Consider the following 26,768-nt stretch of genomic DNA (forward strand, 5'->3'; position numbering starts at 1 on the left):
AAGACTCCAAAGATGGTAGTTGGAACAGAACAGATGACTTCTTATTCATTCGTTTGAAAGGGAGAGCGACAAAGAGAGAGAGGGGGAGAGATGTTCCATCTGCTGGTCCATTCCCCCACATGCCTGCAAAGCCAGGGCTGGATCAGGCCCAAGCCAGGAGCCAGGAACTCCATCCAGACCCCCCATACCCAAATATTTGGGCCCTCGTCTGCCTCTGGGGTGTGTTAGCAGAAGCTGGATCAGAAATGGAGGTGGGACTCAATCCCAGGAACTCCAATGTGGGATGTGAGGTCCCAAACTGCAACTTCACCCTCTGGGCCACAGCACCAGTCCCTAAAAGGCTTCTTATATTTTCAAAGCAGGGAAGAATCTTAGCTTGTGGCTGATGCTTCAATGTTAGGTTATTGGAAGCATTCTCCTCTTTTGTTTATAAAAATGACCATAAATGCATTAATATTTCAATATACTGATGATAAATTATTTATTACTTTCTAATTTAAATCACAGAATTGGGTTCAGGCCTTGTTTCTTTGAGCTATATTTGAACATTAGCTAGTTTTTTAACTGCAAAATTCTGTTTAAGCAGCAAAAAAAGGAGAAATCATAGTACCTTCCTTATCAATGCATAAATGATCTGATGAAAAACAATTTCTTCACGTGCTATTTCTAGTTTCTGAGAGGAAGATATTGTTTGTTAGAGAACCTGTAATTATAATAGACTAATATCATCTCATTCTCTTGAAGGAACATTCCCTTATACTTATATATAATATGATAGATTTTAAATCTGTCAAAATACATTATCAACATAAATTATCTATCAAGAGCTAGAGATTTTCTATCACTGGTTCATGCCCCAGATGCTTGCAAGGATTTCTAGCATTCAAATGCCCTGAGGAATATCTAATGGCTTCCATCTGCACTTTGTTGTCTTACTTTCAGGCTGAACTCCGGGTCGAATATATCTGAAGTGTCAATAGAAAACCGAGCTTCACCATTCTCATCTGTGGTGTAGTTTCCTAGAAGGTTCTCATTGAGCTCCAACTGCAGCAACTTGTTCACCATAGGCAGATTATTGGGACCCAAAAATTTAAGCTGTACCAAAAAAAAGAAGTATTAATATTCTTAAAACACAAAATTTCACATTTCTACAGAGAAATTTTTATTCATTAGCACAATCATTTGCTTGTAATTTTCTTATATTCAAACAAAATAATGCTTTCTTGAATATAAATATATTCATATGAAAAACCTATAATTTAATCTAGTGCTTCATTTCAGCCTAAAACTTTTTCCAGTCTGTTAGACAGTAATGAAAAAAAAATCAAGAAACTAGGAAAAGGAGTGCCTAGAAATTTTCAAAAGGAAATCTATGACCCATGAAAATGAAATGGGAATATGCTTTTTTAAAGTCAAACCTACAGTTCCAGTATAAGAAATCCCTCTTCTATAGAAAGGGTCTGTGTTCTCAAAGCTGACACTTCCAAGCAATTGAGAGATGAAAATAGAGGCCTTTTCACTGATCTGCACACCTGTAAAATACAATAAAACATAGTGTCAGGGAGAACTTAATCTTTTGTTTAAATTTTTAATGAATAAATAGCTTGGGGAAGGTGCTGTGGCCTAGCGGGTAAGGTCCCCACCTGCAGTGCTGGTGTCCCCTACGGGTGCTGGTTCCGACCACCCCTGCCCCCACCGGCTGCTCCACTTCTGATCTAGCTCCCTGCTATGGCCTGGGAAAGCAGAGGAAGATGGCCCATGTCCTTGGGCCCCTACACCCATGTGGGAGACCTGGAAGAAGCTCCTGGTTCCTGGCTTCAGATCAGCGCAGCTCTAGCCTTTGCAGCCATTTGGGGAGTAAACCAGCAGATGGAGGATCTCTCTCTCTCTCTGTCTCTGTCTCTCTGTCTCTCTCTCTCTCTCTCTCTCTCTGCCTCTGCCTCTCTATAATTTTGCCTTTGAAATAAATAAGTGAACCTTAAAAAGTAAATCATAAATAAATAGCTTAGGGTACATACTTAGGAACCTTCTATATGCAGGATTATATTCTTGTTCCAAAAAGGAGGTGTGAATGATTGGCAGCATGTTCCAGAACACTCTACGTTATCTGGTTATAGTATATTTCAAACTGTATAATGGAGTTGAAATGAAAATAATTCAATCAGAGGCAGTAGACAAAGCCCCTGAGTTCTTTCCTCCTATCAGTCTACTCAGTTCTGGTTTGTGACAGACGTCACAGACATCCACAATATAAGGCTCTCACTTTCTCAAATATTTCTTGAGCTTGCAAGATAACTATGTGGTATTGACTTTTACCAGATTAGAAAATTTTCTGATAGCAAGGTAAATAGAAATGCATTCAGAAATCAACAATGGAAGTGAATAAGCAGAGGTAAACCTTATCTAGCTAAGTTAGTCCTAAGCTAGTCAAATGTGACAAATCTACCCGTTGTGAATTCTATCATAATATGATCAAGTATATTTATATAAAGCACTCAAGATATAATATTATCCCAGTCCATTTTCAAATTCCAAGAAACAATTTGTAATAAAACCTGGTTTCAGTACCCCCAAGTTAAATATCACTTTCTATTTTTTTCATTCTTCTAACAAGTGTTTATCAAATGGTCGCTGTGTGTGTGTGATTTTGTAAATTTCTTACTAATAATTTTTGCATTCACAATGTCCCCATTCATATTAAAGCAAGTGTTGGCAACCTGCTTCTATAAAGGACGTGATAATTATTCTAGGCTGTGAAGCATACAGGGTCCTTGCTACAACCAATTAAATTTGTTTTGTAATTTTATTTACATAAATAGGCAGGAATCTGGATTTGACACTTAAGATGTAAATTGTGAACCCTTATATTAAATCAGAGTCACACTAATGGCTCTGGCAATTGCATATCAAGTGATTTGCACAATATTAAAAAGAAATATTTAATTTATTAGCTCAGCTCTAATACTTCAGAGGAAAGCTTCTTTGATTCTGGCACAAGCAGGTAGTAGAAACATATAACATTTACATAATAGTTTTTTTTTAAGATTTATTTATGTGTTGAAGGGTAGAGTGAAAGGGAGAGAGAGAGAGACAAAGACACAGAGAAATGGAGAGCTGTCATCCACTGGTTCAGTCCCCAGAAGGCCACAACAGCCAGAGCTGGGCCAGGCTGAAACCAATCACCAGGAACTCCGTCCTGAATCTCCCACAACGGTGACAAGGGTTCAAGTACTTAAGCCACTATCTGCTGTTTTCCCAGGAGCTCACATAATCATTTTTTATTATTATTTGACAGGTAGAGTTACGGACAACGAGAGAGAGAGACAGAGAGAAAGGTCTTCCTTCCGTTGGTTCTTTCCCCAAATGGCCGCTATGGCCGGCTCTGCGCCCATCCGAAGCCAGGAGCCAGGTGCTTCCTCCTGGTCTCCCATGCGGGTGCAGGAGCCCAAGCACTTGGGCCATCCTCCACTGCCTTCCTGGGCCACAGCAGAGAGCTGGACTAGAAGAGGAGCAACCGGGACTAGAACCCGGCGCCCATATGGGATGCTGGAGCCGCAGGCAGAGGATTAACCAAGTGAGTCACGGCGCCAGCCACCACATAATCATTTTATTTTAAATATTACTTGGAAAATCTTATTCAAAAATAATACTCAAGTTAACCTATTGACAAAAGTACTTCTTTTTCTATTTTGATCTGCATTTTATGCAAATTGCTAATTCAGTCAGTTTCTTCCCAGTAAACGGCAATAAAATACAGTCATTACCTGTCCCAAATTCAGTAACAGTCACTGTGGTTTGAAATGTCATGTGAAACCCCGAACGGTACAGTTGGAAGACTTTGGTATTCACAATCTGAGAAACACAACCATTTTTCAACTGAAAAAACAAAGAGAAGGCATAATGAAAAGTTAGGGACCCAAGAGCCTTTCAGAATGCGTGAAGTTTTAGTATAAATATATGGCACCCTCACCCTCACCATGGTTCTACCTCACAAACTTGAAATAGCTAAAAAATTAAATGAGGAAGGGGAGAAGGAAGGGAAATTTTACTTTGTCATTTCAAAGAAGGAGGTGACTTATATTTTACAGATTTCAAGAAAATTCTCCCAAAAACTTTGTAGCTGGAAAGAGAACAAAGGCTGAAAATGGAACAGAATGATATTTAAGAGTGAGCAATAAGCTGGTGCCGCGGCTCACTAGGCTAATCCTCCGCCTTGTGGCGCCGGCACACCGGGTTCTAGTCCCGGTCGGGGCGCCAGATTCTGTCCCGGTTGCCCCTCTTCCTCTCCGCTGTGGCCCGGGAGTGCAGTGGAGGATGGCCCAAGTACTTGGGCCTTGCACCCCATGGGAGACCAGGATAAGTACCTGGCTCCTGCCATCGGATCAGCGCAGTGCGCCGGCCACAGCACGCCAGCAGCGGTGGTCACTGGAGGGTGAACCAACGGCAAAGGAAGACCTTTCTCTCTCTCTCTCTCTCTCTCTCACTGTCCACTCTGCCTGTAAAAAAAAAAAAAAAAAAAAAAAAAAAGAGTGCGCAGTTAAAATTAAAGTCATCTTGAGCGGCACTAAGACCAGCTGAAACAAGTACTCTTCAACTGTGACATCAGAACAAGCTTAGAAATCCTAAAAGCTATCTTAGGTGGCCACATGCACAGGACAGCAGTAGGTGAGACTTGGTTCTGAGACTGGAAATCCATGAATATTGGGAACCTTGGTATGTCAAAAATGATTTGATTATTTAAATGACAGGCTTGAAAAAGATTTTGCTTAGAGTGAAAGGTGATATTTATAATAAAAATATTTCAGCTTCATGTGTACAGGCGAAGTGGAAGTAATGAAGAGTTCTCAAAAGAATGATGCTTTTTTTTTTTTTTTTTTTTTTTTTTTAACAGGCAGAGTGATCAGTGAGAGAGAGACAGAGAGAAAGGTCTTCCTTTGCCATTGGTTCACCCTCCAATGGCCGCCGCGGCCTGCGCACCGCGCTGATCCGATGGCAGGAGCCAGGAGCCAGGTGCTTTTCCTGGTCTCCCATGGGGTGCAGGGCCCAAGCACCTGGGCCATCCTCCACTGCACTCCCTGGCCCACTGCACTCCCTGGCCACAGCAGAGAGCTGGCCTGGAAGAGGGGCAACCGGGACAGAATCCGGCACCCCAACCGGGACTAGAACCCGGTGTGCCGGTGCCGCTATGCCAGATTTTGAGAATATACAAAAAAGAATGTTAACTTTCTCAGTTTTTATACTGCTAAAATTATAATGTTTTTGGTATAGTGGCTTAAATAAAATAATAAAGTTTCAGCCTTTATTTTTCATTTTCTTTTTCTATAAAAGGATTAAAAATTGCACAGAAGGCTTTTTGATGTGTACAGTGCTTTTAAAGGAAGTATGAGTTGTGAAATGCTATATTACCAAGGTTTAATACAGTGACACACTCGAATATGCTTAATGACTGCTTCTTCTGAATTGTAAAATTTAAATTTATAATTGTAACCATGTTCAACAATGTAGAAAATTTATTTTTAGTGAAACAAATTTAACTCCCTCTAATGTGTACACACCACACAAAGATATCTAATTTATGCTATTCACAGAAAAATAAATTGTGGCTTAGCAACATAAAAAAAAAAAAAAAGAATGATGCCAAATTGGTAACAAGAACATGTAAGGATGCTCAGACTAACTAGTAATTACACAACTCAAGTTAAAACAAAATAAACTCTATTAAAATGGTAAAATTTTTTAAACTTCTAAATATAATCCTAAAAATAATTTTGAAAATACAGTACTATATATTGCTGGCAAGAATTTGAATGCTTAAAATATTTTTAACAATAATAAGCTAATATTTCTTAAAATGAAAAGTCTCTATCATCTGTCTTTCTAAATTTCCTTTGATTCAGGAAACCCACTCTGAGGATCTATTTAAAACAGATAGACCTTCCATATCTAAATACAGTGTCACCAGATTGTTTACCGCTCTGTTTTTCATACTGAGTTAAAAAAAAATTAGACAGGTAAAGTGGTTGACTGAATTACATTATAATCACCATACAATGGGATATTGTGCTGGTGGAATGGAAGAATTCCACTCACTTTTCTCAGTCTGCAGTTCCTTTATAAAGATAGATTTCTAACTCATCTTTACAAATTATTGATATTAACTTAGCAAATGTTCACTACATTTTGTCAGTAACCTCAGGACAACCCGAATAAAAACATAAACATTTGGGTGTATAAGCTTTTCAGTTTGGGAATTACAAAGGCGATCTTTGGTGAGACAGGCAGAGGTGTTCAATGATGGTTAAGATGCTGCAGATGGAGAAAGCAAGTGGTGGCTTCAACTAGGAACAGCAAATCTGAAGTCTTAATTGTAGATCCTCTGAGTTCCAAATGTTTGCAAATAGGCTGTTTTCATAAGGACTATTGTAGTTTGCATAGTTAGTAATATCATGGATTCATTTATGTAAAGGAAAATGAATGATTCTTCCAAGAAAGGCCAAGGAGGCCACCCAGACTGTATATAAAATAAGGAAGCCAAGAAGAGCTTCCAGGTTCAACAAATCTTGAATCTACAGATGGATAACAATTTATTTGGAGAAGAGACTCTGAGATCATTTTAAACATTGTATTTTTTCCACAGTCCTTACCTCAATTAGCTGCAATCTCCATTATCCACAAAGTGTAAATGGTGTTTAAATCCTTTTAACACAAGGAACCAAAGAAAGAATAATAAAGAAAAATGAGAGGGGCCAGCGCTGTGGCGCAGCAGGTTAACGCCCTGGCCTGCAGTGCCGGCATCCCATATGGGCGCCGGTTCGAAACCTGGCTGCTCCACTTCCAATCCAGCTCTCTGCTATGGCCTGGGAAAGCAGTAGAAGATGGTCCAACTCCTTGGGCCCCTGCACCTGCGTGGGAGACCAGGAAGAAGCTCCTCACTCCTGGCTTCAGATTGGCATAGCTCCGGCCATTGCAGCCATTTGCGGAGTGAACCAGCAGATGGAAGACCTCTCACTCTCTCTGCCTCTCCTCTCTGTGTAACTCTGACTTTCAAATAAATATTTAAAAAAAAGAAAAATGAGAATACTTTTTATGAGTAGAGATCATGATTTTTACCTGTGCAATAAATTGCTCACATATTTGATTGTTTTCTTTCTCACAATTTGTAGAATAAAAAAGTTCTCTGCACACTCGGATTTGGGCTTTCCCTTGAACAGATTGGCCATAGGTGTACCTGGTGGGAGAAGTTGTACTTGTGATCAGAGATGAACAATATATATCAGTCTTCAATGGTCTTCTGCAGAAATTACATATGAAATCTTAAACTATGAGTGCCCCAATCTAACCAAATTCATTCGAAATTCCAACCTATTGATAATTTTTTTCCTCACAGAATTTAGGTTGATTTGGGCATTCAACTTATTAGCACAATTTGGCGACTTTAAAAAAATCAAATTCAAGGTAATGTAGAATCTAAACCTATCTAAAATAATATTTAATTCTCAGGTGGAGTTTAAGATTATATTTTAATTTTATAGAAATATAAAAACTAATTGCAGTCTCTTTTCTTTAGCAGAAAATATATATATACATAAAAGAAACTTAGATGATCATCATTTTAAGAAATAATTATTTTTCAACCACTCAATAAATCTAAAAGGCATAGAAACTGACATTAATTGGATGTTTTTAGAGCTAAAGGATAAAAACTAACAGACTGGATTGAAGACATATCTCACTTTCTCCTAAAACACAAAAATCACAACACAAGTGTGTTGTGTTTTGTTTTTTAAGCTGCAAACAAAGGCAAAGACAGTTAATTTGAAGTTTTGTCATTGTGGTGGTAACTTGAGGACTCTTTCCACTAAGATTTGGGAAAAATGATAACAAATGCAAAACTAGTATTTAGTAAGACTGAATACCTGTTAAATTTATAGATTATAATAAGTTTTCCTCTAATTATTAGACACAGATATGTATCAGGTGTTTTTAATTTTCTAAATTTTTTAAATTTATATAAATGGAATAAATTTCATGTATCTCATAATACAGTTTTAAGTACGTAATGAGAGGCTGGCACAGTGGCATAGCAGGTAAAGCTACCACCTGTGGTGCCCTCATCCCATATGGGCGTCAGTTCGAGTCCCAGCTGCTCCACTTCCAATCCAGCTCTCTGCTATGGCCTGGGAAAGCAGTAGAAGATGGCCCAAGTTCTTGGGCCCCTGCACCCACATGGGAGACCCAGAGGAGGCTCCTGGCTCCTGGCTTCAGATTGGCGCAGCTCCGGCTGTTGTGGCCAATTGGGGGGTGAACCAGCGGATGGAAGACCTCTCTCTCTCTCTCTCTTTCTTTCTCTCTCTCTCCCTCTCCTTCTCTCTCTGTGTAACTCTGAATTTCAAATAAATAAATAAATCTTTAAAAAAAAAAAAAAGAAAGAAACTCAACAACGATAAAACAAACAGTCCAATTAAGAAAAAGGCAAAGCGCTCTGCTATGGCCCGGGAAGGCAGTGGAGGATGGCCCAAATGCTTGGGTCCTGCACCCGCATGGGAGACTAGGAGGAAGCACCTGGCTCCTGGCTTCGGATCAGTGCAGCGCACCAGCTGTGGCAGCCATTTGGGGAGTGAACCAACGGAAGGAAGACCTTTCTCTCTGTCTCTCTCTCTCACTGTCTAACTCTGACTGGAAAGAAAGAAAGAAAGGAAGGAAGGAAGGAAGGAAGGAAGGAAGGAAGGAAGGAAGGAAGGAAGGAAGGAAGGAAGGAAGAGAGAAAGAGAGAGAGAGAGAGAAAGAGAGAGAAAGAAAGAAAAGAAAAAGGCAAAAGACACGAACAGACATTTTTCAAGGGATGAAATACAAATGGCCAACAGACACATGAAAAAATGCTCAGAATCACTAGCCATCAGGGAAATGTAAAACAAAACCACAATGAGGTTTCATCTAACTATAGTTTAAAAGAGTATCATACAAAAGAATCAAAAAATAAGAAATGCTAATGAGGATGTAGGGGAAAAGGTAACCTAATATATTGTTAGTGGGCATGTAGACTAGTACAACCATTATGGAAGACAATATGAAGATTTTTCAGAAATCTGAAAATAGATCTACCATATAACACAGCCATCCCACTTCTGGGAATTTACCCAAAGAAAATAAAATCAGCATATGAAAGAGTGATCTGTACCCCCATATTTATAACAGCTTAATTCACCCAGTTGTCCATCAACCAATGACTGGATAAAGAAAATGTGGTGTATATACTGTATGGAATACTATTCAGCCATAAAAAAGAATGAAGTCTTTCCTTCACAACAAAATGGATGCAACTGGAAACCATTATACTTAATGAAATAAACCAGTCCCAAAAAAGATGAATGTCATATGTTTCCTCTTGTGTGTAGTAGTTAATATATAATACAAAACAATGAATGGGAGTGCAGCAGACATTTTGTGATTTGGTTGTTGCTTTTACCTCTTGTTTATACTCTGGTAGAGCTGTGTTCTTTATGCTTTCTATTTGTTGCATATTATGGTTAGCGATGCATTAATCCTGTAGTTATAGAATGGATGGAAATTATGTTTTTGCAGAAATTAAAGGAAAAAAGTAAGTAAGGAGGAGGATTGATGGAAGAGAGAGGGAAAGATCAAAGTATGATTATCTTCTTAGAATTACACCTATGAAATCTATTCTTGTTATATCAATGAAAATTTAGAGATAAAAAATATTAAAGAAACCAGGAAGAAAACAAAATTTTCCCCACAGCAAAGGAAATTATCAGTAGCATTAAGAGACATCCAACAAAATGGGATAAAATACTCACAAGCTCCCTATCTGACAAAGGATTAATATCCAAAACATATCAGCAATGCAACAAACTCAACAACAAAAAGCAACCAGTCCAGTAAAGAAATGGAAAAGGCCCTTAACAGACAGTTCTCAAAAGAAGAAATACAAATGACCAGCGAGCAAAATGGATGCCACTGAGGTTACATCAATTCTGTGTCTTATTATCTTTCTTTCAAAAATGGAGATGATAATAGCACCTATCTCACAGTCTTCAAAAATTCATGAAAAATGCACATTATTAAAAAACTATGCATAGATTTCAAAAGTTTTCACATCAAAATAAATTTAACTTTTATTTCCATTTCCATAAATTTTTGAGGTATCTTCATAGGTAGTGGTTAACACAGTAATTGAAATTCAATTAATATCATTTTGTTATTTTTAGAAATCTGAGAAAAGGCATTCATGCTAACAAAATAAGAAGTATTAGAAATAATTTGCCAAAAAGAAAATCAAAATTTCCTTATTTGTATACAATTTTTACATTTGCTCAAATTACATCAATAAACTGCCTTATTTTCAGATTTTTGATGGTTAATTTCCTTTTCATGAAAATATCTAATGATGAATATTCAGTGAGGCAGGTACTAGAACTGAATAATAGCTGAATATATTTGGTGAGCAATATGGCAATCAAAAGATGAAAGGAATGTTACATATTATATCTCCATAATTACACTTTTGGAATTCTTTCTTAAATAAACAAATTTTAATTCAAAACTGCTTATTATACAGCTATACATATATATATATATATTCTACAAAACCATTAGTTACTAGAAAAGCAAAATGGAACAACCTACATGTTGTATAATACGGGATGATTAATTAAATTTGGTGTAGCCACATAAAGACATATTTATGTGAAAAGGAATTGGAATTTATGAAAGGCAGACATAACATCAACATGTTTTCTTAATTATTGTGGATAGAAAAGTATGATTGCAGGCCGGCGCCGCGGCTCACTAGGCTAATCCTCCGCCTAGCGGCGCCGGCACACCGGGTTCTAGTCCCGGTCGGGGCGCCGGATTCTGTCCCCGTTGCCCCTCTTCCAGGCCAGCCCTCTGCTGTGGCCAGGGAGTGCAGTGGAGGATGGCCCAGGTGCTTGGGCCCTGCACCCCATGGGAGACCAGGAAAAGCACCTGGCTCCTGGCTCCTGCCATCGGATCAGCGCGGTGCGCCGGCCGCAGCGCGCCGGCCGCGGCGGCCATTGGAGGGTGAACCAACGGCAAAGGAAGACCTTTCTCTCTGTCTCTCTCTCACTGTCCACTCTGCCTGTCAAAAAAAAAAAAAAAGTATGATTGCAGTCATGGAAAATATTCATAGACGATTAGAGGACAATAAATCTCAAGGTTTTTGGCAACTAATAGTGTTAATTATAGTTAATTTCTTATCTTTCGTTATGTATTTCAAATATTTGATAAAGAGAATACACTGTTTTTCTAATATTTTTAATATAAGTTTATAAATAGTGAAAGTTACATGATTAATTTCATTGTTGTGAGACTTGTGTGAACCTGTGAGAATAAATACTTACTTAGCACATGCATCCACCTGGAATTCATCAACTGTAATAGTTACCGCTTGTGGTACACTGATCTTAACTTCAAACTTGGGCAACACTGGAAACAAAGAGAAAAATCCCTCAGCCCTCACAACTGCAGGCAAGCAAAACTTAGTGAAAGCATGTAGCTAAGCTCATTGCTACGTGGACTGAGCTGACTGCAATCATGTGGCTAAACTCACACCCGATATTTTCCTATTCAGATGATTCCTAACTTAGAACATTTCTACCTTATGATGATGCAAAATAGTTTTGCATTTGGTAGAAACTGGACTTAAGATTTTGAATTTTGATCTTTTTGTGGCCTGGGCATAGGACGTTTGATTCTCTTCTTCAGTGCTATACAGCAGTTGTGAGGAGCAATGCAAGGATCTACAGACATCCCCAGCAGAGCACTGTGTTGCTAAACTATGAATTCAGTCAATGGGATGTATCCCAGGCAGTTTCCACTTAGAATATTTTCAAATTTTTTAAAAAATGATTTTCATTTTATTTGAAAGCAGTAAGAATTGATAGAGACAAGAGAGATAGTCTATCTTCTAGCTTACTTCTCCCAAAATTTCCACAACAGCTAGGGCTAAGTCAGGCTGAGGCAGGAGCCAGGAATTCTTTCCTGGTCTCCCACAGTGGTGACAGGGATCCAAGTACTGGAGCCATCAAGCCATCACTTGTTGATTTAGGGTGTGATTTAGGAAGAAGTTGGATAGGAAGGGGAAGATCTGGGACTCAAGCCAGGCAGTATGATATGGGACACAGGTGTCCCAAGCAGCAACTTAACCTCTGCACCGAACGGCTATCCCTACTTTCAACTTTTGATGGTTTGATCAGGTGGCAACTCTGTCCTAAGTCAAAAAGTATCTGCATATACATCTGTTTGTGCAGTCAGTGTTTCAATTGCCCCAAATTCTCTGTGACTCTGCTCTACCACAGGAGGTGAAGCTTTCTCATGAAGGGTCAACTGGGACAGGGATGGGGGTGAGGAGGCAGGGATCATAAAGATACTGGGCAAAGAGTGAGGAGCGAGAAAATGTTGACCTTGAAGCAAAAAAAAAACAAACAAACAAACAAACAAAAAACGGTGAAATGAAGTGAGAAGAAAACCGTCATGATTCACCTGTTTTTGCCTAAGTCTAATGTAAAGGTTGTGTTGTTCAAGAGCTTTGACTTCTTCATTTATATAGGACAACAAAAAATAGCAGTTAGTTACCATATCTATTAACAGCAAAGTTGTGTGTCAATGTCCTCCCTGATTTTCTTGTCACTACCATCGAGTAATCTCCAAACATTGGCTCTGAAATCAATCGGAACGACAGTTGGGTAATATTTTGGAAAGAAGTCACATTTTGCCATTGAAAAATCCTATTGTTTTGAGGATCCTAGAAAAGAATGGAGAAATGAAAATAACCAGAAGTTCTTTGAGAGTATTATCCTTCTTTATTTTGATACTTCCTGTAACTACTGGAATTTTTAAAATGTTACTGTTTTATTGAGCTGATTTTCCCAAATTGTAAAAACAACTCAACTTCCTCAGTGCACTCAAATTCAGTGGTAAAAAAGTATACCTCTCTTAAGCCCAAAAAGGATAAGAAAAAGTAATTTGCAGCCAACTCTTTTGATTTTGCTCTCTCTGAAGCAGTTAGATCCTTGAAGAATTAAGAACTTGGTGTGATTGCTCTGTAGAAGTATTCTCCAAAGCAGTGCCCTCACACCAGCAAGTGCACAAAGGGACACTTACTCTAACAAATACTGAGTCTGTGTCTTAGTCGTCAATTACACTCTATGTGCAAGAGTTGCTACTCTTTCTCCTTTATTTGCTTTCAGCATATTGCTTCTTCCATGAGCCCAATTCAATAAATTTATTAATATAATCTGGCTGTGATTCAAGAGATTCTGATTTTAAAATCTCTACAAACAAAAACATTCTGTACTACTCATTTAAAATTTTAGTGTTTTGACTTTGCTACAAAGTCAAAAAAGCTCAATTAACTTCCCAGACCTCTCCTGGGTTAGGGTTACCCATGCGATCAAGAACAAGCTGATTAAATTTACGTGGAAGTCAGTTGGTAGAAATTCTTTTGGGAAGAATCAGTCTCCCCTGGCATTGAAAAGAAAACAAAACATTGAGTTGGTGAAGGGGCTAAATAGAAGAAGCCTGGGCCTTTAACATTTTTGGTGTTCTGACATTCAAATGCCTTCACTCAGCCTTAGTGATTTGGGAAAAGAATAGGCCCTTTCTATATAGGCTTGTAAGTTAAACTTTCTGTTGGTTTCCAGGGAACACATTAGCCAAATCACAATGTGAAGATAAAACTACTTGGAGATTTCTGATAATGTTAGAACACATAAATAATTGCCCTGATATTTACACTGCCATTGTCAAACCCATGTAACAATCGAAAGAATCCAAATTATAAATAAGACTATTTGAAGGATGTATTTACACACATCATCGTTAATGAAAAACAAGCTCTCCGCCAGTGCCGCGGCTCAATAAGCTAATCCTCCGCCTTGCAGCGCCAGCACACCGGGTTCTAGTCCCGGTCGGGGCGCCGGATTCTGTCCCCGTTGCCCCTCTTCCAGGCCAGCTCTCTGCTGTGGCCAGGGAGTGCAGTGGAGGATGGCCCAGGTACTTGGGCCCTGCACCCCATAGGAGACCAGGAGAAGTACCTGGCTCCTGCCATCGGATCAGCGCAGTGTGCCGGCTGCAGTGCGCCAGCCACGGCGGCCATTGGAGGGTGAACCAACGGCAAAGGAAGACCTTTCTCTCTGTCTCTCTCACTGTCCACTCTGCCTGTCAAAAACAAAACAAAAACAAAAACAAAACAAAAAAAAGGCAAGCTCTCCATGTAGTTAAGCTTCAGAATTAGCTAACAGTGATGGCACTGCCGTATGTAGAGATTAAAATGTACGTGTTGAAGCTGACTAAGACTCACTTACTGATAAGCATAAGACTCCAAATAAGTGCCAAAGCCACACTACTGCAGAGACCTAACTGGTGGGTGGAGACTTCATTAATTATTTTCTGAAAGAAAAGAGTCCATATTATAACAATAACACCTTTTGGTGTATTGCTAGATTTTAAGTATTTCTGTTTGCTACTTCCTTCAAACAAAATGTGGGTAACTTAAGACAAAAACTAACCAATTTCAAATACGTACTTGCCTCAGAGAGAATCTAATCTTTTACTTCCCATAGGAATCAACTGATTGCATTTGCCACCCAGCCTACACTAAATGCAGTGATGTTTTAGTTGATGCCTACCATAGTATATGAACCGAAAGCCCTCTCTTCCTCTTACTTCAGTCACCCAGATTACTAATTATGCATATTGAAAATCAGGCACACACAATTATTTATCTGAATATTTAGAAAAATGAATGGGTAGAGCAGGCATTGCAGTTCATCAGGTTAAGTGGCCACCTAGAACACTTGCATCCTATATCAGAGTGTCTGGAATCGAGTCCTGACTCCTCTTCTGATCCAGTTCCCTGCTAATGGACCTGGGAGGCAGCAAATTATGGCCCAAGTGCTTGGATTCCTGCTGCCTATATGAGAGACCTGGATGGAATTCCAAGCTCCTGCCTTTGGCCTCCCCCAGCCCTGGTTGTTGTGGGCATTTCGGGAGTGAACTAGTGGATGGAAGATTCTCTCCTCCCACCTCTCTCTCTGTCTCTGTTTCTCCCTCTCTGTCACTTTTCTTTTCAAATAAATATGTACATCTTCAAAAAGAAAATAATAATTGTGAAAATCAGATCTCTTACCTGAAGTGTGATTAAAGGATACTGAAAGAGAAAAACGTGCAGATTAATACTGTCATAGTCATTTTTTTGTTAATTATTGAATTATAAGGATTCTAAGTCTTAATTTAAGTTGCACCTTAGCCCTCACTTCTCTAGATGGCACAATAGCCATAGCTAAAAGATCCAAGAAATCCCAAAGGCGAAAGAGATCTCAAAACCCTCAGGGAAGTGGAAGGCAGATTCCTGTAACATGTGTTTTCTTAGTTCTAAAGACAAAGAAATCAGCTCCCTATAAATGAAAGCTTTACATTTAAATGTGAGGTTGGTATTAAAACTATGCAGTGCTCCACATTGGAACCTTATTTCCATGCATAGAGAAGGTTTCCTGTAGATGCTTTGTATAGCAATAGATTAGTTTAATTTGCTAAAAGTCACTGTACCATTACAAATTATTGAGACTGGTGTTTGGCACTGTGCTTAGGCTGATCCTTAGGACACCCATATCGCATATCAGAGTGCCTGGTTTGAAGTTCTGCTCTGAGTCCACCCTCCAGCCAATTTGCACCCCAGAAAAGCAGTAGATGATGGCCCAAGTACTTGAGGCACTGCTACCCATGTAGAAGATCCAGAGAGAGGCTTGGCCTCTTGGCCTCAGCCTGGCTCAGCAGTGACTGTTGGGGGCATCTTCCAGTGGATGGAAGATATCTCTGTTTCTCTTATCTCTCTTTCTCTGTCTCTCTGCTTTTCTAATAAATAAATAAAAATTTTCAAAACATTATTGAACTCACCATATCCTCAACAGGTTTGAATTTTGTATCCAGCGACACAATGCGAACTTGAACTGAAAGAAGAGAAGGGGATTTTGTTTTACTTGTTGTTTTTCCTGTACCTGTGGTTGCTTATAAATACACATAGACATTAACATAACTTCCTATCGAACATCATTACCCTTCCTTCTCCCTCAGCTCTGATTTGACCCATTGAGATTGCAGTTCCACTGGGAAAAATCTCTTAGTGCACTTTGTAATCTTCCTGTTAACAACACTGTGCTGTTACATAGGCTGACACTGGCAGCTGCCACTACTGGAAACTTTTGCCATAAGAGCCCATCAGGATATAAAGGTATTTAGGTAACTAAGCACCTAGATCGAATTAGTCATAGATAGGCGAATACAAAATATGCAGAATAGGACATAAACATACTTTTCCTGGAAATTTATATTGAAAGTAGCAAACAATTTTAGTAGAATTTCCAAAAAAAAATTAGCTACTTTTGCATATATTTCTTTTTAGCACCTTAACGATATAATGCAGCAGAAATCTCATTTTAAAGTTTTTATTTATTTTTATTTTATCTGAGAGCACTGCAAGAGAGAGGAAGATAGCGGGAGAGACAGAAGTCGATCTTTCATCTGCTGGTTTGCTCTCCAAATGCATGCAACAGCTGGGGCTGGGCCAAGCCGAAGCTAGGAGTCAGGAACCACATTTAGGTCTCCCACATGGAAGACAGGGATGCAAATGATTGAGCCAGCACATACTGTCTCTCAATGAGCACAATAGCAGGAAGCTAGATTGGAGGTAGAGCAAGGATTCAAAAAACCTAGGCTCTCCAATACGGAAGGCGGGCCACACCAAGCGGCAATTTAAATGTTGTGACAAATGTTCACTGCAGCCAAGTCGTCTTGTACGAATTCTGGTTTCAACTTTCTAAAATTGCTTTTCCATAAATCATAGAAATACACAATATTAATCAGAATAGAAAGAATAGGAGGTTTCATTCCACTCTTCAAATTTACAAAAGAGAAATCTAAGTCCCAGAGATCAGAGTTTACTTGGCAAAAGCCAGTATTTTAGTAACAAATCCAAAACTAAAACCTAGACCTCTGTATCCTAGTTCGCACTTCTTTTGGCTACCTTCTACTTAGAATAACGCTAAAGAAACTAGAGGGGGCTTATCTGGGTTACCATGTTGATGATTACTTCCCCTAGTATGAACAGTAATGACTATCATCATAATATTATTGTAAAATAAAAGTGATCATTTATGGGGTCTTTCCTGCACGCTAGGCGTTATTTTATGTTGGTTAGCTTTTCTTGTTCTCATAGTACTTCTGTAGGTGCGTCACTTTCACAATCTATTCTGCATATGAAATTACTGAACCTAAAAGCAAGGGTTAATTAATTTGCCCAGTTGGCAAATTATGGAGATGGATTCAAACCGAATAGTTATGCTCCACATTGAGTGGTTGTAACCACTGCACTGTGTAGGCTTGTCAATAGAATTTGTACACTGTGAAAGTGGCATGCAAAATTTCATGAAGATAAGCATTCAGTTACTGGAGTTAGAGGGTACTGTTTTGTGATTGTCCTAAACAAACAATACGAATACTAGAAATTCATGATCCATTGACATTAAGGATAAATTTAACCAAACTTTATGTTTGGATTGCTCTCAGTTTGGAGAACGTATTTCTAAAGTCAATAATATGGAGGCAATACTAATATTGACTTACCGTCATCTCCAGGTTTATAGATGGGTTTATCTGTCTGGATAAAAGCTATCGTCTCCTGTGACGTGATTGCTACGGATCTCCTCTCCGAGATTGTAAGGGTTTCTCCCTTAGCCAATAAAGTCACAAAAGCTAGCTGCTCAGAGGACTTCTGAGAGACCTGTTCATGTAGGAGAACGCAGAATGAGAAAATTGTTTCTAAGACAGTAAGACAGTAAACATGCTTTAACCCAATTTTTCAGACTGAGAGAGCCTCATTATTCCCTAATGAGAGATTTGGTGATCACGTGTTACAATTCCTTTATATACTATGAGGAAACTTCATAATAAATATTCTTATGTCTTCTATTTTATCTTTTTTTGTCCCAAATTCCAATTCTTCATCCTTTACCTAGATTGTCTTCCCTCACATCTGAGAATTTTGCCCTCCAAAAAGCAGTAGTTATCTCATAACTCCCTAAAACAGAATGATGGCAGTATTTCATAAGTTTTGTTACATGTGTACATTTTCCTTTTATCGCTTGCCTCTCAAAAGAATTCCCATTTGTGTTCCTTCACTTCCACAACTGATCAAAAAATCAGAGATATTTGATCTTTCTAAAAATAGTTTTAAATAACAATTTTGTCTCCCCATCTGAAGTTTTGAAATGTTAAATTCAGCGACTCACCTTGAAATCTGCACATGCATAGAAGTTACTCTCTTCCACCGACTGCTCAAGAATAGTAGTATTGGATCCATCATGTTCTAAGACAACACTCAGGGCTATGGATTCGTTGAGGTTTAAAAGATGAAGACAAGCTTTTTCTATGGAGTAGCTCTGCATCACAGAGGAGAGCCACAGGATATATTGCCTAAGTAAAGAAAGTAACCAACACTCCATAAACAAGCCTAGGAGAAGTGGAGAATTGCCACAAAAGGCAATTTCCGCTGGTTGAAATAGTCCTGAAACATACATTTTCCATAGACAGTATTACAATAAACTTGAGTATGCCAGAAGATACCCTCAAAATTGATCCGCTCCACCATTTTCCTCTCATTACCACCTCAAATGGTCAGTCACTGGTTTTCAGCAACACCCTGCCCTCTGCCATCTTCTTAGGCTTATCCTAGACCCACCCTCCACACCTATCAGGATAAATTAAGTAGTCAACTCGAACAAGCAGGGAGAGGGGTTTCAAGAAAAAGGCATCAATTCTCTTCAGACTTGCTTAAAATTCAAAGAGCAAGCCAACACTCGGTCTCCCAAGCCGAAATGGTAAAATAGAATCCAATTTTAACAACGAATATATAATGGTACTTTAATATAAATAGAGAGTATAATATTCCCTTACGGTTCTGAAGCCACACACAGAGTGAAATGAAGCAAAAAGGTGCTCAGAAAAATGGTAGGCACCATTTTATCCCCCTTGGCTGAACAAAAATGACTTCAAGATCAATATCCCCCCCTCCGCATTAGAAATCAAATGTCTCAGCTTTGCACTCTCTTTCACTCCTTCTGCTTGCCTCTCTCTGAATGTTGCTGATTTTATAGTCACACACAGTGAAAGATCCATTACTTTTTGGAACAAGAATAACGAGACTCGTCAATCACATTTAAATCCCTTCTCCTATTACTACAGGGGTGTCACTCCCCCTACAAGTTCCTGCTTCTGTTTTCTGGTTGCTGCAATAGTTTTGGAATCAGGAGCTCAGGTTAAACAGGAAGAAGGGTCCATTAGTTTACTTTAGCCCTTCACCCACAGGGCTGACTGCAGTATCAAGCATAGTATTACAGAATTAGCACTTGGCAAAAATGTTTCTCCAAAGAGCTGTTATCAAGCCAACCTCCAAATGGTAAATTTCCAGGCTCCACTCCCAGTTCCAGTTTCTTGCTACTGTGCACCCTGGGAGACACCAGTTGATGGCTCAAATAATTGGGTCCCTGCCTCCCATTTGGGACATCTTGACTGAGTTACAAGCTCCTGGTTTCACCCTGGCCCAGCCCTGGCTGTTGTAGATATTTGGGTAATGAGCCAGCAGATGGGGTATCCCTCCCGGTCTGTTTTTCTCTCTCTTTCTCTCTCTTTCAAATAAATTTAATTTTAAAATGTGGATCTGCATTCTATTTAATATGATTTTTCTTAGTGAAGTTATCTCCACATCATTTAAGATACTTTTCAACTCTAAATTTAATGAGGAAAAAAATGAAAGAAGCAGTAATATAGTAATACACACAAACATACACATCACACAAATACACATCACTTCCTAGATGGGAAAAAGGTGTTTTATCATAATTAACTAGAAAACATTTCTACAAGGCAACCTTAACAGAGTCCTCATATGTTAATTCTCCCATTTGCTTCTCTTCCATTTCTTTTTAAATCTCTTTTAGGCAAATATCACATGATCATGCTCAAATGTGGAGTTTAAAAAATAGGTGATTTTATAAAAGTTAAAATATAAATGGTGGCTATCAGAGGCTGAGGAGGGAAGAGAGGAGAGAGGGATGGGGAAAGGTTGATGAATCCTATGTAGAGCTAGATAGGGGTAAGAAGTTCTGGAGTTCTCTGCCACAGTAGGACGCCTATAGATAATGTTATTGTATTGTACATTTCTCTATTTAAAACAACCTAGTAGATAGGTTTCTGGATACTTTCACAATTAAGAAAAGTGAAGTCCTTACCAAGGATAAGCATATTTATCCTGGTTGTATATTACATATTGTATCTATATAACAAAACCTCACATAAGTACCCCTCAAATATGCATAATTTGATATGCTTGTTAATATTTTGAAAAAGAAAATATAAACATCCTTTTACTTAAGTATTTATGTAGTTAATGCATATAGCTTGAGGAATGTCACACTGGGTGAGGAAAGGCAGGAACCAGCCTTAATCTTTTAGAAATAAGTCTACAACAACAATTATTAAAGAAAGATCAACAAAAGTCTTGTAGTAGCTGAGGAGTCATAATGCAAGTAGTAAAATGCAGGTAACCATGAAGTCTAGAGAATGGGGCTTCTTTGTTGATCACATTTTTCATTCAATCACAGAATTGTATTCCTAAAAATTCTGATCACGCTCTTCTCTTGGTTGAGATGGACACTGCTGTCCTACTCATTCCCAGTGAGGACTTCTGTTCTTATCAGTGTTTCCTCTAACCTTGCAGAGGAGGCCAACTCTCTCCCTCCCCCTCTCTCTCTCTTTTAAAGATTTACTTATTTATTTCAAAGACAGAGTTACAGAGAGGCAGAGGCAGACAGAGAAGTCTTCCATCTGCTGGTTCACTCTCCAAATGGCCACAATGGCTAGAGCTGGGCTAATCGGAAGCCAGGAGCCAGGAGTTTCTTCTGGGTCTCCCGTATGGGTGCAGGGGCCCAAAGGACCTAGACCATCTTCCATGGCCTTCCAAGGTGCATTAGCAGCAAGCTGGATCAGAAGTGGAGCAGCTGGGACTTGAACTGGCACCCACATGAGATGCCGGCACTATAGATGGCAGCTTTACCCACCACGCCACAAGCAACGGTCCCTGGAGGGCAACTCTATCTCTCTTTCTCCCTCTCTATCTTTTTTTTTTTTTTTTTTTTTGCCAACTCTCTTAAAATCTACCACAGAAGCAGATATTCAACTGTTGGTCTATATTGCTGATTTTAAGGTATAATTTCTTTCCACTGAAACTTCAAATTTCTAGTCTCTATTTTTCACCAACATCCTTCCTCTAACACCTCATTAAACTTATTATTAGACCCAACTTTGACACTCCACTTTCCACATTCGTGAAATAAATTATCTAATTCCAAAATGATTAAAATGCATCAGCTTTCACTAACCAGCATTCAAGACAAATAATATTACAAGGTAAATTGCTTATAAATCAAAGGAATCAATTCTTTGTCCCCAACACTGATAAGTATAAAGTAAAAGTTTTATATATTTTTATTTTCTAGCATGTAAAATTTTTATACTGAGTAAAGGACTCAACTCTAAATATGGCAATTTATTATTATCAAAAATATATGTTATACACATTCTATTAAATTATTTTGGGAACTGACATGCTTTCATGAAAGCTCTCACTCCAAATATGGAATACTTCTAAATGATTTTATCTGATTAACATGGTCTTCAAGTTAATGGCCTCTCATTCCAGAAAATTCAGTTGCTGAATCCAAAAGAGAGCTTGTTATATAGTAGCATAGTGCTAGATTCTAGAGAAAACAAGATGAATAGATATTAATGATTGGCTTGCTATGCATTGAACACACAGACCCAAGTTCTATTGGGGTTCTACAATAAAAGGATATACAAGAGAAAGCAATATTACGTTGTCATCACTTGACAGCTTCTGCACTACTTAGGTAACTGGTGTTCATTGCTATAGGAATACTTCCATTCACTCTGTCATTCATAGCATATTTGTGGATAAACTACTTTCTTTCAGCATAATAGCAGATGGTAGGCACGAGGAGGTAAATGTAAGTTGCTGCAGTTGGTCAGCCAGAAAAGACAAAGATTAAATAATAACTGCACAGTTAATCATTTCATTACAAAAATAGCAAGTTTTACAGAGCAAAAAGAACTATGAATCATCATGGAAAATACATTTTGAACTAAGTCCTAGTGATAAGAAGATGAAGAAGACCATTTCTTTTCCAAGAATAGTTCACTGGCCATTCAGTGAGACATGTAAACAGATGGCAATGGCAGTTGATACAAATAGTTTACTTAGAAACTATGAGCAGTGTTCTATGGAATCACATCCCAACGATAAATGAGAAAGTTAGGAAAGCAATCATTAAGTAGGTAACCTATGAAATGGAAATATTAGAATGATTAAGAAGTATCTAGGTAAAATAAAAACTGAAAAATTATTATTGAAGTAAGAGCTTTCAAGGAATATTATATAATTATAATCAAATATGTGTTTTGAAAATAGTAGTAGGTTCGGCCAGCGCCGCGGCTCACTAGGCTAATCCTCCGCCTAGCGGCGCCGGCACACCGGGTTCTAGTCCCGGTTGGGGCGCCGGATTCTGTCCCAGTTGCCCCTCTTCCAGGCCAGCTCTCTGCTGTGGCCCGGGAGTGCAGTGGAGGATGGCCCAAGTGCTTGGGCCCTGCACCCCATGGGAGACCAGGAGAAGCACCTGGCTCCTGGCTCCTGCCATCAGATCAGCGCAGTGCGTCGGCCACGGCGGCCATTGGAGGGTGAACCAACGGCAAAGGAAGACCTTTCTCTCTGTCTCTATCTCTCACTGTCCACTCTGCCTGTCAAAAAAAAAAAATAGTAGTAGGTTCAGTTTTGTTTGAGTAAAGTATGTGGTATAAAATAGAAATTGATGGACTTAGGATAAAAGGATAGGCATCCCAAGCAATGGCTTACCCACTGTGCCAAATGCCCTTCCCTGTTCTGCAAAATTTTAAATAAGAAATCATTTTTGTTTTTTCCCAATTGTAAAATTTGTCATATTCCATTTCAAAAGTCAAAACAAAAAAAATACAAAATTTAATTCAGATGTCCTGAGTACTCTTGAACTTCTAGTTCACCTTTACAGAATGTTCAAGCCCCACCTCGAAGAAGAGGCTGCCCAGGGTCAGTAATGTATAGGTAATTCATTGAGCTTCTAGACAAACAAAATATTCAGTTCCCGATGTTGCAATCATGCAAGGGAAATCACTTTTTCCTCATAAAAGAATAACCTGCTTTACAGCTGAATGGCCCTTCTTGTTCTCCGATGTTTATCATTTGCAGCACTGCTGGATTGTTAGAGTTGCCAAGAAAATCCTAATCACAATGCCCATCTGTGGATGAGTGATGTAAAAATAATGAAGGAGAAATAGATGGATAATGAAAGAGCAAATGAATGCTTAAGTGATGTGACTGGGTTTGCAGAACCAGGTTTTCAAACTCTGCAAGCAAAGTTCAATGGTAACAGATACAACTAAGGTTTTTATCTAAGCACTTTTTATCTTTCATTTGCCTAAGGGTCCATTAGTTCTAATAATATCACTCCACCCAAGCAGATAGGCAAATATCAAGTGTAATCTAACCAAATGCTTCCACCTGAAATATCTTTAGTTCTGAAACTAAAAGTTCTGTAACTCTTTACTAGAGAAAACAAACTTTAGGTGGTAGGGGCATGAGGTGGGGGAAGGATATAAAATAATTATAAAAATAAAATGTGGCATTAAAAATTATGTAATTCAAAGCAGGTGTCTAGTTTAGAAGTTAAGATACCCTTTAGAGCACCTGGATTCAATTCTAGCTATGGCTCTGACTCCAGTTTCCTGCCAATGCAGATCCTGGGAGTGAGTGATCATGGCTCCTGCTACCCATGTGGGAGACCTGGATTGAATTCCCTGCTCCCAGATCCCACCTTGCCTGGCCCAGGCAGTTGGTAGTATTTGGGGATGAACCAGCAGATGGGCGATCTCTGTCTCCCTCTCTTGCTCTACCTCTCCCATTTTCTTGCTTTCGCTCTCACATATTTCTGCCTCTCAAAACTTAAAACTAATTATGCAATTTATGATAGAAACCATCATCTTTTTGGAAATTTCTGCTATCTTACTTGGAGAAAACAAGCTTGGCAAAACACTTAGCCTCCAACTAAGCTATCATTCAACACAGAGACTTATTCATTGACTCAAAAATGTTTTGGCATGTATTTCAGTTGTTGTGCTTGTATAGAAAGAAAATGATACATGGCTTCTTTTATTTCAAAGTTATGAGGATATAATTGGTGAGGTAAACATAAAACAACTCCAGACCATGTAAATAAAATGACAGAAGAATGTTTTCTTCCTCAAGGAAGGTAGGATCAAAGAGATTCAACAAAAGAGGTGTCACTGGAGAATCCTCAGGTCTTTTTAATTTATTTTTATCTAAAATTCAGCAGCCTTAACCTGGTGTTTTATCCTATAGCCAGGACTATTGATGTAAGTTAGTTTAATAGATTAGGTGACACAGCAATAAATAAAATATGGAAGAAGTCATGAAGTTGCAAAGCCATAAGAAATATTTAATTTGGAACCTGGATGTTAGATTTGGGGATGAAGAATGATTTTCACTTTTCTCTAGAAAATAAAAATCCAAAGGGGTAGGTATTTGGTATAGCGGTTAAGTCACTGCTTAAGATGGCTGCATCCCACGTCGGTTGGAGTCCTGGTTCCTTCACATCTATCCAACTTCCCGCTAATGTTCATTCAGGGAGACAGCAAATAACGGCTCAAGTGCTTGAGTTCCTGCCACCTCATGGAAGACCAATGAAAGGCTTTTCTCTCTCCCTCCCCACCCCCTCAGTCTCTCTCTCCTCTCTCTCTTCCTCTCTCTCTCTCTCTCAATCCTGTCCTGCTCTTGGTCTCTGTCTCTTTCTCTGACTCTGCTTTTCAAATAAAACAAGACTGTGTTTATATATGACTTGTGATGTCACAACTGTAATCCATGAAGGTATTTTTGGTATGAGAGTAACAGGAGTTATTTTTATGTTGTTGCTATCATTTATCATATGCTAATTTACTTATTAAAAGAATAAGAGGTGGAGGAGCCCCAAGATATGTGTTCTTCAAGTCAGAGACCCAGGAAGGCTGGTTTACAACTCCAGTTCAAGTCCAAAGTTCTGTGAACCAGAGAGCTGATGGTGTAAGTTCCAGTCCAAGAGCTCAGAACCCAGGAAAAGCTGATGTTTCCAAAGGCGGGAAGAGACCAATGCCTTGGCTCAAACAAAGAAGCAGGAGGGATTCCCTTTCACTCAATCTTTTGTTCAGTTGATTGGATGAAGTCCACTCTCATTAGGAAGGACAGTCGCTTTGTTCAGCCTAACAATTCATGTATGTGTTACCTCATCCAGAAACACCCTAACAGACACACCCGGAACAATTTGATTAACTATCTGGGAACCCTGTGGCCCAGTCCAATTGACACCTAACAGTAACAGTCTCAAGGGGTCAAGTGCAAAAAAGGAGTCCATCATGCAGTGGAGACTATTGGCGGCCTACCCACTCTTGTCTGCCTTCCTAACGCAGCTCCAGTATTCTCCAAGAACTTATTCCTACTCCATGAACCCGTAGGCTTCCTGGAAACTGACCGACCTCCAGCTTGTGAGGGACAGATCAGAGGGAAGTGCCATTGTTTTTTTTCAGTGATAGACTCAAAAGTTGGACATGTGACCTGATTCTAGCCAATGAGATTTGCATGGACACTAGGGGCCTTGTGGAAAAGTTTTTTCTCTCCTGAGAGAAGCCACATGGAGAAATCCTCTGCCATGTCTCAGGCCCGAGTGTCATGGCTCTAACTGCCATCCCACACTTGGCCTGAAGATGGGATTGACACTGAGGAGGCTAGAGGAGAAAAATGAGAAGAAAACTCCAAAGACTGCCTGACCTCTCTGACCACCTTATGTGAAGTATCACAAGGAACTTCTATTATTTATGTTAATGTGGGGTCAGGATTTCCATCACCTGCAACTGTATCCCACCTGATACAATCATCAATTAAAATTGGAGTCTCAGCTCAAATAAAGTTAGTGAGTTTTTATGAAATTCCAGGACTTCACACTCAATGCAACAGCATTTATTATGCAAATACCCCAGAATAAGAGAGAGTGTGCATGTGTGACCACGAAAACCTCTGTGGGAAATATGTGGGGCTCACAAGGAGCAGATTTTTGAATTGGAATTGAATTTGGAAAGCTACAAGATTAGTAGTATTTATTCCAATTATCTAATTCTAACATCCAGAATGTTTAGGATACACTTGCTCTTTTGCATCTGTCAAACCAACTACTGTCGTTTCAGGATGGAAGATCCTATTGTTCTTTTTGAAAGAATGCTGAGTTGTTTAATGTACCTTATTAAGTTTAATGATGGATTTGTAGTTGGATAAACAAATTTTTAAAATATTTATTTATTTCTTTGAAAGACAGAATTACAGAGAGATCAGAGAAGGAGAGACAGAGAGAGAGATCTTCTATCTGTAGGTTCACTCCCCAAATGGGCACAATAGCCGGAGCTGGGCTGATCCAAAGCCAGGAGCCAGGAGCTTCTTCTGAGTCCCACACATGAGTGCAGGGGTCCAAGCACTGGGGCCACCTTCTGCTGCTTTCCCAGGCACATTAGCAAGGATCTGCATCGTATGT

The 26,768-nt window shown here is 39.0% G+C and overlaps 1 protein-coding gene across 1 annotated transcript in view; it reads right to left on the minus strand.

The window, feature by feature from the left end:
• Positions 1 to 19,052, minus strand: part of LOC100348825 (ovostatin homolog 2) — a 53,771-nt gene extending 34,719 nt beyond the window's left edge. The window contains exons 1-11 of the mRNA XM_002712772.5: positions 18,988 to 19,052; positions 18,324 to 18,507; positions 17,659 to 17,815; positions 15,934 to 15,986; positions 15,167 to 15,187; positions 12,613 to 12,781; positions 11,379 to 11,463; positions 7,111 to 7,228; positions 3,765 to 3,876; positions 1,423 to 1,532; positions 937 to 1,095 (exon numbers count right to left, since the gene is read on the minus strand). Coding sequence (XP_002712818.2) covers positions 937 to 1,095; positions 1,423 to 1,532; positions 3,765 to 3,876; positions 7,111 to 7,228; positions 11,379 to 11,463; positions 12,613 to 12,781; positions 15,167 to 15,187; positions 15,934 to 15,986; positions 17,659 to 17,815; positions 18,324 to 18,507; positions 18,988 to 19,052 — 1,233 coding nt within the window. The remainder of the gene's footprint in view (positions 1 to 936; positions 1,096 to 1,422; positions 1,533 to 3,764; positions 3,877 to 7,110; positions 7,229 to 11,378; positions 11,464 to 12,612; positions 12,782 to 15,166; positions 15,188 to 15,933; positions 15,987 to 17,658; positions 17,816 to 18,323; positions 18,508 to 18,987) is intronic.
• Between the last annotated feature and the right edge of the window lie 7,716 nt (positions 19,053 to 26,768).

This window comes from Oryctolagus cuniculus, chromosome 9 (genome assembly GCF_964237555.1).
Source record: "Oryctolagus cuniculus chromosome 9, mOryCun1.1, whole genome shotgun sequence".
Classification (NCBI taxonomy): Eukaryota; Metazoa; Chordata; class Mammalia; order Lagomorpha; family Leporidae; genus Oryctolagus; species Oryctolagus cuniculus.